Source organism: Notothenia rossii, assembly GCF_949606895.1.
Source record: "Notothenia rossii genome assembly, chromosome: 8".
Classification (NCBI taxonomy): domain Eukaryota; kingdom Metazoa; phylum Chordata; class Actinopteri; order Perciformes; family Nototheniidae; genus Notothenia; species Notothenia rossii.
In genome coordinates this window covers 35,920,068-35,932,187 of record NC_136906.1, presented here as the reverse complement: position 1 = coordinate 35,932,187, position 12,120 = coordinate 35,920,068, and the positions used below count along the sequence as shown (strand labels likewise).

Below are 12,120 nucleotides of genomic sequence, written 5' to 3'. Positions count from 1 at the left end.
GTATCAAAAGTAAAAGTACTAGTTATGCAGAATGAATCTTTCAAAGTATTATATGATGATGGTTTTAATTGTATCATGTTTTTACACTACAGCATTTCAGTGTTGTAGTTGTTCAATTTGGACCAGATTTAGATAATGTGTAGTTTAGTAGTGCATGCAGTACTGCATTATACTATATGGGCATATATATGTTATTATATGTGAAAAGTAACTAGTAACTGTGAGTGTTCAAGTAAATGTAGTGGAGTAAAAAGTATGATATTCACCTCTGAAATGTAGTGGAGTAGAAGTATAAAGTAGCATTAAATGGACGTATTTAAGTAAAGTACATAATATGTCAAAAAAGTACTCAACAACACTTTAGTTCATGTACTTAGTTACTTTCCATTACTGCTTAACATTACCTATGAATAGTTGTGATCAAGGAACCTGTCGAGGATGCCTTCAGGGAATGTGGTTCTGCAGGGTTTTCTCCTGCTGGTGTGGTTTTACTCGTCCAGGGAAACTCTTTGTTCCTCTAAATCAGTGGTTCCCAACCTTTTTCAGCGGTTACCTCGCTAACCGCAAATCCTGCTTCATAGTAGGTTACAGGCCACAGATCTCCATTCAGGAAACACATTTAAAATGGTTTCTCCTGCCGCCTTGTGTAAACACATTCATGGTATTTACAAACTGGTATCAGTATGTTGTTATTTTGGCATCATTTTAAAACGTGTATTAACAATCAAATAACGGTCAAATATGTTACTTTTGTTGTAGTTAATCTACCATAGTATTTACATGGAGATAAGCCCCACCCCCTCACCAGCGCGTCCTGTTTGAATGGTTTGAATGCAAGCCCCCAGGAAGTTCGCCGGACTCAAATGAAAATATTCGTGGTGGCCAAACGGCGGTACTACACTTCCGTTTGGTTGCCAGGCCCGGAAACACTTTTTTCCATTGACTTACATGGGGAAAGAGTGGTCTGTAAATCGTTGGATAATTTTTTTTAAACTAAATAAACTACCCAGTATGAACACTTGTATAGCCCTTATTAAAAACATTCGTTCCTCAAGTTGTACAAATGTGCTAATAATGTTATTCTGAGAGTTATTTCCCTCGGCATTATGAATGCGCATCCAACCCACGGGACCGCGCCGCCCGGCACGTTCATGTTACGTGTTCAGCACTACATGCATTTATCTTTACCCATGGATGCACAATAACAACGGACCCATATCGTCTTACTGCCATCCCACGGAGCTGTAATAATGGATATATTGCAAATGTTTGCTGTAATTCATCATTAGTAAAATATTATACTACATGGGCTGTATGATTACATCTTGTGCCGTAAACGTTGTATTAAATAAAGTTAATATTACCGACATTAGATTAACGTCCCTGTAGCTTCTTATTGCACTAAGAAGCTTATTGCACTGTATATATATACAGTGCAATAATTCTTTCATGCTAAATGAAGCTCTGTTGCTTGGATATCACTAGATCCTGTTACAGCGTAATATAAGTACATAACGATTTATGTGTACATTAGCATAATTACTAGCTAGCCGCTAGCTGCTAACCAGAGTTGTGGACTCGAGTCACATGACTTGGACTCGAGTCAGACTCGAGTCATGAATTTGATGACTTTAGACTCGACTTGACAAAATCTAAAAAGACTTGCAACTCGACTTGGACTTTAACATCAGTGACTCGTGACTTCACTTGGACTTGACCCTTTTGACTTGAAAAGACTTGCTACTTTCCTCGAACGCAAAGATTAAAAAGTATGTTGACACGGACGTCTCTCTCTCTTTGCACCTGTGTGCATCTGTGTGCGGCACGACATCCAATCAAATTAGATCCAAGTTGTTTCGATCTGACAGCATCCAACCAATCAAAGTACGGGACAACCAATGAAGAGGAACAAACTAAATGCGCGCGTCAGTTGGCAAAAATGATACCAAAGGTAGTTTCGTTTGGGTATAAAAATTATGAGGTGCTCAACAAAAAAAGAATTGCAGTATGTAAAACATGCGGGTCGAAGATTACAGACGGAGACGCGACAACTTCGAACTTCGTTCGACATTTGAAGTTGCACAAAGAACGGTAAGTTTTGAATGAAACATTAACACTAAACATTCGTTTTCAAAGATGAGCAACTCACCGAGTGGTAAGTGGTGTTCGTAGTTGTTTTTTTTTAAATATATCGGCGCAATATTTGGTTTCCATCCGTGTTATTTGCTATTGTGGAACTAGCTATGTTTTCAGATACCTCACCGAGTAGGCTATTAACTTGCGCTTGATATTTATCAAATTAAACACGACAGAAACTGTATTTCGCTAAGACACTCGTTTTGGAACATCAACGAACACCACTAACCACTCGGTGAGTTGCACATCTTTGAAAACGAACGTTTAGGGTTGATTTAAGGACCGCTTTATGAATGCCCGTACCTGAAGCATATGGGGGTGATTCTAAATTAACCAAAAGCTCTAGACTGGACCAATCGTCAAAATGTCGGAGTCAAACAGTCTCTTTCATCCTAGACAAACCAGAAATGGGTCTCAAAGTGCAAAATATTGAACTTATCCATACTTATATTGTAAAAGGATAGTTTAGGATTTTTTTTTAAGCGAGATTGTATGTGCTTAGCAGCTAGTCAGTGGATCATACACAGTAGACTGCTGCCAGCAGCAAAACTTAAGCAAGCCTAATCAAATCAAGGTCAGTTTAATGTACTTTATATTAAGAATATGTGTACCATTTTAGCTTGCTGCCAGACGATTTTTTTCCGATAGGAAAACTAAGTATATCTCACTCTCTCCAGCACACCAGATTCCATTGACAAAAATGGCCATTTTACTTTGCAGCACATGGGAGTTGCTAGCTGCTGGTCTACTGCTGCCTCATTGAGGTCGTTTATGTAATTTAGGTAAATCACAACTAAGCTGAACTATCACAGAAGACATAGAATAGCACAATTATACTTAATCATTGAGCCAGCAGTAGACCAGCAATTTCTGTGTGATGCAGGTAAAATTGCTGTTTTTGCCAATGGAATCTGGTGTGCTGGAGAGAGTGAATTAACAAGCATACTTCAGTTTCCTGTCGGAAAGGGCTGTTTGATGGCAAGGTACAGCAGTAAAAATATTATTAATATAGTAAGTGTACACTGAAAATGAAATTTATTTTATCAATGTAATGTTAAAACACACACACTCTTACAGTATACAATACAATTAATATTAACACAAAAATTAATATTAACACAATGTTAGCATTTTCTGACATCTGTTTTATATGCTTACCTGTTACAGATTTGAAGAATACCAGATGAATAAAAGCATCATAGATGACCCACAACAGCCTTCAATCTCACAATTCTTGGACAGTCGTGTAGGGCATTACAGCATGAGTCATCCACAGCAGAAAGCTATCACTAATGCAATACTGTCCGACTTGATTATTGATTGCAACTTTCCCCTGTCTATTGTGGAAAACAAGAGTTTTCGGCACTTTCTGACGGTACTTGACAGTAAGTACAGCCCAGTGTGTCGCAGAACATTGACATCAAAAACAGAGAGCCTCGCTGAGGAGAGACGTTCAAGATTAAAAACTCAATTGAGCAACACTGAGCATGTTTCAGTCACTGTGGACATTTGGTCTGACCGAAAGATGAGGGGATTCCTAGGTATCACTGTCCACTGGATAGAGAAAGAGACAGAGAGGATACAGCTAAAGACTAATCTCTTGGCCTGCAATCGCTTCAAAGGCTCACACACAGCTGAACGAATCTGTGACCAATTTGAGTCAATATGCGATGAATACAGCATCAAAGATAAATTGGACTACATTATTAGTGACAATGCGGCTAACATGCGAAAGGCATTCACTGTGTGCTTCCCCAGTGAACAAGAGGATGATGACGGAGATCATCTTGATGACCCTGATCTCTGGTGTGACTTAACCCTGGAAGAACAGCAAACGGTAGATGCTGCTATGGCAAAGAAACGGCGCCTGCAGTGTTTTGCGCATACGCTTCAGCTGGTGGTGGGAGACGGTTTGAAAGAAACAAAAGTGGCATGTCCTTCTCTTTCCAAGTTATCAAAACTTAGCTCACTGCTGCACACAAGCACAACATTCAAAGATGTGTTTGATAGTGAATTTGGGGAACAGAGAGGCATCCCTGCTGCAGTCAACACAAGATGGAACTCAACACTGAGGCAAGTAAAGGCAGTTCTCCACTGTGATCATATAAAGCTCTGTGCCGTTCTAGAAAAGGCTGGGCATAAGGAGTTGTCATTCACACCGCGAGAGTGGAATCTGTTGAAGGAGTTGGTGGACATCTTGAAGCCGTTTGGAGAAGCAACTGATTTGACACAGGGAGAGAAGGTCGTCACAATCAGTGCAGTTGTTCCATCCGTCTTGTCCCTCAATCACCACCTTGAGAAGCTGAAGCCTAAAGTGCGTTTCCTGAGTGGCCTGGTCAGAAGTCTCCAGGCATCCCTGAACAAAAGATTTCTTGGGATCTTCATTAATGTGAAAATGGCCAGGACTCAAGATGGGATCACTGCCCCCTTTTCAGACCCAGTCTACCTCAAAGCAGCCGCCTTGGATCCAGCCTTTTCTCTGCTGTGGGTGGAGCCCCATGTGCTGGTCAATCGTGACATCAAGGCAGAGGTGGCACAACGAGTTAAAGGTAAATACTATTGACTTCAATGCAACTTTTTTCCTCATAGTCTGATCTAATTGACAGCATCAATAATTGCATTTTTCAGTCTAACACTGTATCACCAACACCAATGGTAATAAGGGCTCTTTTGTTTCTGCTACTGTTGTTAAATGTTTTTCCAGAATTGATCCTGCAAGATGCTACAGAGACTGAGCAACCTGTGCTTCTGGTTGATGAAGAGCAAGATGACCTTGTAGAAGGAGAAGGGCTGTTTGCTGCATACCATAAGAGGCAGAAGAAGGATGTTGGGACCACTCCAGCACTACAGCTAAGTCACTACCTAGACATAGCCGAAGGACAGAACGCCCTTTTGTTCTGGGCACTGAACATGAAGACTCTTCCTTCACTCTTCCGAGTGGCCACCAGAGTCTTGGCAGTGCCTGCCTCTAGTGCTCCAGTGGAGCGAGTTTTCAGCCATGGTGGCATCATACTACGTCCCCATCGTGCACAAATGACTGACAGACTTTTGGCCAATTTGATCTTTTGTAAATGCAATGCAGCATAGGGCCCTGACATAGAAAAGCACAACTCTGTTCATTGTCATGTTCATGACACTTCCAATCCAGTCCCCTTCCAATCTCTCTCTCTCTCTCTCTCTCTCTCTCTCTCACACGCAGTCTCTCTCTCTCTCTCACACGCAGTCTCTCTCTCTCTCACACGCAGTCTCTCTCTCTCACGCGCAGTCTCTCTCTCTCTCACACGCAGTCTCTCTCTCTCTCTCTCTCTCACATGCAGTCTCTCTCTCTCTCACACACACACGCAGTCTCTCTCTCTCACACACACACACACACACACACACACACACACACACACACACACACACACACACACACACACACACACACACACACACACACACACACACACACACACACACACACACACACACACACACACACACACACACACACACACCAGTCTCTCTATGGATGCATGCCAATTGTTTATCAAGGGAGCAACAGGAACTGATAGAGGCATGAATGTATTACATGTAGATTATTTAGATAATTTTTTGGGAGCGAGGATATCTTTTATAAAGTGGTGACATGTTTGAAAAGGTTAAGGTTACACTTAGGTTTTGAAATGAGTTAAAAAGAGTGTTTGAACAATGTTCTTGCAAAAAAAGTTTTAATAAATGTATACAAATCTTAAAAGCATACATGATCTGTGTAAATATTATTTCCCTGTTGTTAAAAGGACTCGAAAGGACTCGAAACTCAAACGGTAGGACTTGGGACTCGACTTGAGACTTGTCGGTCTTGACTTGGGACTTGACTCGGGACTTGCCTGTCTCTGACTCGGGACTTGACTCGGGACTTGAAGGCAAAGACTTGAGACTAACTTGTGACTTGCAAAACAATGACTTGGTCCCACCTCTGCTGCTAACTGACGCCTTGTTAAATGATCCAAGCTGCTTTCCTGGGTTCTAAAGTGCTGTGAAGCAGCTTGTTCTCTGGCTTCAGTCTGGCTGGAAGAGCCATCTGCAGCGCAGAGCTCTCTGGGTAAACTCTCCTCCTATTTACAACACTTTTGCCGATGTTTCAAGCACTTTTCAAACACTATTCCTGGCTTAAAAAGCGATGTGCATCACCCTGGATTTCCAAATCCATCATAATAACATCCATTACCATACTGTCATGAACGTGCGGTGCTGTTACGTGTACGCAAATTGACGTGCTTGATGTGAACGAGCATTTTGGTTAAAGTTGCACATGCAATATGAGCGCACATACGGGTACTTCTCAGGCATGCTGGGTAATCTGTGACGTTTTGCTCTCTCAAAAGTTGGGCCATTTTATCATCATGCGCTAATGAGCAACTCTCATAGGAATGAATGAGGCCCCGCCTCCCACGCTGTATCCAGTTCTTATTATACATCCATGTTTGAATGAGGCGAGTAAACACAGCTGACAGCCGCTTCCGGTGTGAACGCATTTGTTGTACATCTACATTTTATTATCACTTTATTAATGCAGAATCTGTCATTCTCATGGCTATTATTAAATGTAGGGGAACATCAAAACTGAACATCCATGTCATAGTCTCAGGTGTGAATATTCTGTGTTTTCAGGTGCCTTTCTGGTGCCCTATTGTTTCTTTGCCCTGCTGTGTGGCGTGCCGCTTTACCTGATGGAGACCGCGATTGGTCAGTACACACAAGAGGGCGCCATGACCTGCTGGAGCAAGCTTTGCCCCCTGGCACAGGGTAACCACAAGTTTTATGTTAGAAATGTATAGTACTGGTCCCCAGCATGCCGGACTGCCGGATATTAACTTGCACATGTTGGGTAATTTGCACAATTAGCATAAAATGGGTTAATTAACCTTAATGGCATAATAGCCTATGCTGACAATACGATACTGAATCCATTTATGACATTTTCAGCTGATGAGCTGGCAACTAGACAATTAGGGATTATGTCATTTATGACACTGAAAATGTATTTCAGGAAACACCAAGTTTTCTAAAAGGAAAATCCCTGAAGAAATATTTCGTGAACGTACCCCATCCTACCAATACAAGAAACAGGAATCATAATCATTGTGTTTTGTTAATATTACCTTGACTTTTCTCATTTCATTTGGGTCCATTGACCCCACAGCTGTACAGTATGTGAATTAAGAATAATAATATTATACAGACTCTACATTTGTTTTAGTCTTACTTTCTTCTGACCTCTTATAACCTATGAATATAAGCATGAAACCCTTACTTTGTCACAGATTCAGATATGATGGTGCCCAAAAAATACAGAATGTGCCTAAAGCATTATTATTCAACCAAATATCATATTTTATATGTCATACAGTATGGACTCTTCACACATGAATACATATTAATGAATGTACAGACTTTTCCTGTTAACCTTGTTTTCAGCCACAGTGGACTTCTGAGACAAAACAAAAAAACTCTGAAGCACAATCTCTGTTTTGTTTGGCATTGACATTTTCTCAGGAAGGACAAATCTCATGGAATATGTGACCATTTTATAGTGGTATTCTACCATTAGGACTCTTGCATTTGGGCATGGTGTTGTGGAATGGGCCACGGAAATAGTTGTTTACAAACGTTCTAGGTCCTCATTTAGGCCTGTACAGTACTTAAAATGTAAATATTGCACTCCTGTTGCACTTATACAAAGCCTCAGCTTTGATGATTGAATGATGCCAATAATACATACACACTCACAGTCACTGACCTAGAACAATAACACTTTGGTCGGGAAATCAATGAGAAAAACGTGTGAAAATGGCAATTCATCAAATTTAAATGATGGATATGTAGATCACGGTTATTATGAAAGCCCATTATATCGGCAGCTGCAGTATATCCACCCTTGTTTATTTTTCCTGTCCTATATCAGGGGAGATACATCAACAAGCTTGTATCCTTTAAATCTGATGTTTTCTGAGTTTAGGTCACCTATTATGCTATATTTGAACAATATTATAGGACCATATCTATACAAAATATGTCTCTGAATTGTTTTACTCAAAATACGAAACAGATCACCCATTGTAGCATACCTCATACCACTCTATTTCAGCCCTGTTACTAAAGTGCTGATTATGGGTCTGGCCCTTTAAATGTAACAAAGCTGCTGCTGGCCACACCCCTTTGGAGTGTCCGCATGCAAGCAGTGAGCTATGTGTAGAGAATGCTGTCTACTAGCAGAAACTCAGCTAAACGCTGCCGTGATTAATTTATATCCGGCTTCTTTACACATATTTTCTACAGCTTAAACCGAGTGTATTTTGGAAAACCTGATCTCCCCAGAATGCGTGACTCCACCTCGACTCCTTAACACCGCATTGCGTGGTGAAGTCACGCATTCTGCCACATTTACGTGTCGGCACCACGCAAAAAACCCAAATGTAAAGTGAATGAGGCTCCTTTGTCGTGGTGCACACACGCATTTCTACAACGTCCCGCAGTGAGCTTTTATTCTATAAAACGTTTTTAAAATCTACTTTATAGCTTGTAGTAACTCACGGGAGGCTTCTCTTATTTTATTTTTATTCAGAATTATTTTTATTTTTCGTCAGAATGTAAAAATTACATTAGTTACACATTTTTGTTCTCAAAAAACAGTGCATTGTGCGTAATACAACTGTGATTTTTATGAAATGAGTTAGTTTTTAAGGAAGGCCAGAGCTTCAGCTGTGTCAAATAGATTGTTCCCTTTAGTTAACGTTATTGAAAAGATAATGATCATGTCCCCTTTATTGTACTACGAGCGTCCATTCTCATTGGATAACGGAGAATTTTACACCCGGAAGTAAGTATTCCCCTTACTGTCGATTGATTTTACTGTGATATCTGCACTACTCATCAACTCAAAAACACCAGATTATCCTTGTTAATTACACAAAATTGATTGGTTTAAATTGTGTACAATGCTTTTGTATTTTTCCCCTTCGATTCAGAGAAATACATATTTTTTCGGAGTTTTTGGATGGCACCATGTGCTTAGCTTGTCTGTCCTCAAGCTCTGTGATTGGATGTTGGAGTGGCAGTGCGCGAAGTTTACACTGTCATATTCTGCACATGTATTATTCTATCTACATACATCTTATAAGAGTATAATAAATCTGTATAATATCGGTTAAAATAAGTTAACATAGTTAACATTGCAGGAAAGTTGATTATCAAGTTCCAAAATAAACCATGCAATATATTAGACGTTAAGTACTTTGTCAGGCTATGTATCTGTAGATAGATACCCCCAAAGCTTTTTTCTTATTTAAAAGAAGACCTTAACCTAAAGTATTATTTAATGTTTAAATAAAGCCTTATTAGTTTGTCTGTTTTGCACTTCCTCCTATCAGGCACAAAACTGTTTTATTGTAGATATTATTTACAGTATCTTCTTGATATTTTATATTCTATATTTATATAATTGACCTTCTACTTTCCCACTATTTTGTATGTACTCTTATTATTTAAATGTTTTCATCAAATATAACACATTCAAAAGTGCTTTACAAAAATGAAAGACATTAAGAAAAAGGCATTTTAAAACAGTCATAAAAAAGCAACACAATCTTCCGACATTGCAATTACTCCAAACGTGTAATAACGTACTTTAACCAGTAGGAGGTGCGGGTTAAAAGGCTGTCAAGTTTACAGTGTTAACAAAATAAAATATACTGCTATTTCTGGTTTAGTTTACGACAGATATATTCTGTTATTGTTTTGATATTTGTAACACAAAAGCGATGGAAAAACCCCACAGTAACACAGAAAAGAGGGTCTTAGTAGTTAATAAAAAACAATAATATCAAAACAAATTATTAGTACTAACTTTATTGCGAAATTAAAACAGAACGGTAAAAGAATAGTTTCCGGTCTATTCTGAGCCCGATCTCTGTAGATAAATAAAGAACTAAAACAGATGTGTAGTATTTAATGCTGTCAAAACCTTTATTACAATACATTCATGTGATGACTTTCAAAGAGTAAAGCAAGCACTGCTGAATAAAGTATGATTTTATCTTTTACGAAACGTTTTTTTTCATATGGAATGCAGTTGGAGGTCAACCAATCACAGAGCTTGAGGACTGATCACGGGGTTTGTCAAGTTAAGCACATGGTGTAGTCACAAACGAAAGCTGAGGATTCTGGGTAGTGTAGTGTCTTCTGCCATCCAAAAACTTCGAAAAAATATTTGTTTCTCCGAATCGAAAGGGAAAAATACAAAAGCATTGTACACAATTTAAACCAATCAATGTTGTGTAATTAAAAAGGATAATCTGGTGTTTTTTAGTCGATGAGTAGTGCAGATATCACTGTAAAATCAATCGACAGTAAGGAGAATACTTACTTCCGGGCGTAAAATTCTCCGTTATCCAATGGGAATGGACGCTCGTAATACAATAAAGGGGACATGATAATTATCTTTTAAATAACGTTAACTAAAGGGAACAATCTATTTGACACAGCTGAAGCTCTGGCCTTCCTTAAAAACTAATTTCATAAAAATCACAGTTGTATTACACACAATGCACTGTTTTTTGAGAAAATAAATTCGTAACTAATGTAATTTTTACATTCTGACGAAAAATAAAAATTATTATGAATACAAATAAAACAAAAGAAGCCTCCCGTGAGTTACTACAAGCTATAAAGTAGATTTAAAAAACGTTTTATAGAATTAAAGCTCACTGTGGGACGTTGTAGAAATGCGTGTGTGCACCACGACAAAATAGCCTCATTCACTTTACATTGGGGATGTTTGCGTGGTGCAGACACGTACATGTAGCAGAATGCATGACTTCACCATGCAATGCGGTGTTAAGGAGTCGTGGTGGAGTCACGCATTCTGGTGAGATCAGGTTGATTTTGGATGATCTCTCTGTCCCTCCAGGTACTGGCTATTCTTATATAGTGATCCAACTGTATTCCCGAGTGTACACCATTATCCTGGCTTGGGCCCTCCTCTACCTCATCTATTGCTTCAGAGACCCTCTGCCCTGGGCCACCTGCAACAATCCCTGGAACACAGGTCTGTATTGGGGAACGATGGGTGGACGTACAGCAAGTTAAAAGGTCCTAAAGTACTTACTTCTTTAGAAGTGCCAGTCAGCTGTTGTTTTACAGTCTATTTGCACCCAGGTAAGATTTGTCACACAGCAGCTATTCGGATCTTCACACCGACCAACTGTATTTATTTTATGCCGGAAACATCCAAATTAATGATTGACTAATAGGTGCCTAGTATCTGCAATCCCAGATTAGGTTAGGTTGGTTGGTCTGTAAAGTCCAATATAGCACTGTTCCGATTACCTAAACAAGCAATTGCAAACAATGTAAGAACAGATGCATATACAGTGCTGAATATAAGATGTGCCATCACCAATGTTATACATTTGCATATCTATACATTCAAAACCAAATCTAATGTTTGCCACGGGACAAATATCATTGTTGACTATGTACACCTGGGTGCAAGAGCATCTACCTTTTCCTTTATTGACAAATACATTATTCTCCAAGAGCTCTTTTTAGACACGATCTCCTTTACATAAATGTTATGGTAATTAATCAGATTGATTTCATGTTTTATAAATGATCACCCTGGTCACCTGATGGAAATCAATGACATGAACAATTTTTGTATCACTTTCAACACACGAAAAACTTACCAGAGAACAGAAAGGTAGAGGAAATCAACTGACAAATTCTAAAATAACTCATCATATCCAACCATTATGCACAAAACATGAGCTGCACACAATAACATACATTTAACAAACTATGAAACAATGTGGAAAAAGCAACTTGATCAAAACGTGTTCTACTTTGGCAAACGTTAACTTTTCACCCAGAGCTACCTATTTGCTAACCTTTGAGAAACAGAGAGACAAAAGCTAATTTAGCTTATAAGTTATGATGTACTGT

General features: G+C 39.2%; 1 protein-coding gene across 1 annotated transcript in view; it reads left to right on the top strand.

The window, feature by feature from the left end:
• LOC307016181 (sodium- and chloride-dependent betaine transporter-like) overlaps nt 1-12,120 on the top strand; it is a gene marked incomplete at its 5' end in the record, with an annotated part of 92,434 nt that overhangs the window by 663 nt on the left and 79,651 nt on the right. Inside the window, 2 exons of the mRNA XM_079645218.1 lie at nt 6,790-6,924; nt 11,087-11,224. Coding sequence (XP_079501344.1) covers nt 6,790-6,924; nt 11,087-11,224 — 273 coding nt within the window. The remainder of the gene's footprint in view (nt 1-6,789; nt 6,925-11,086; nt 11,225-12,120) is intronic.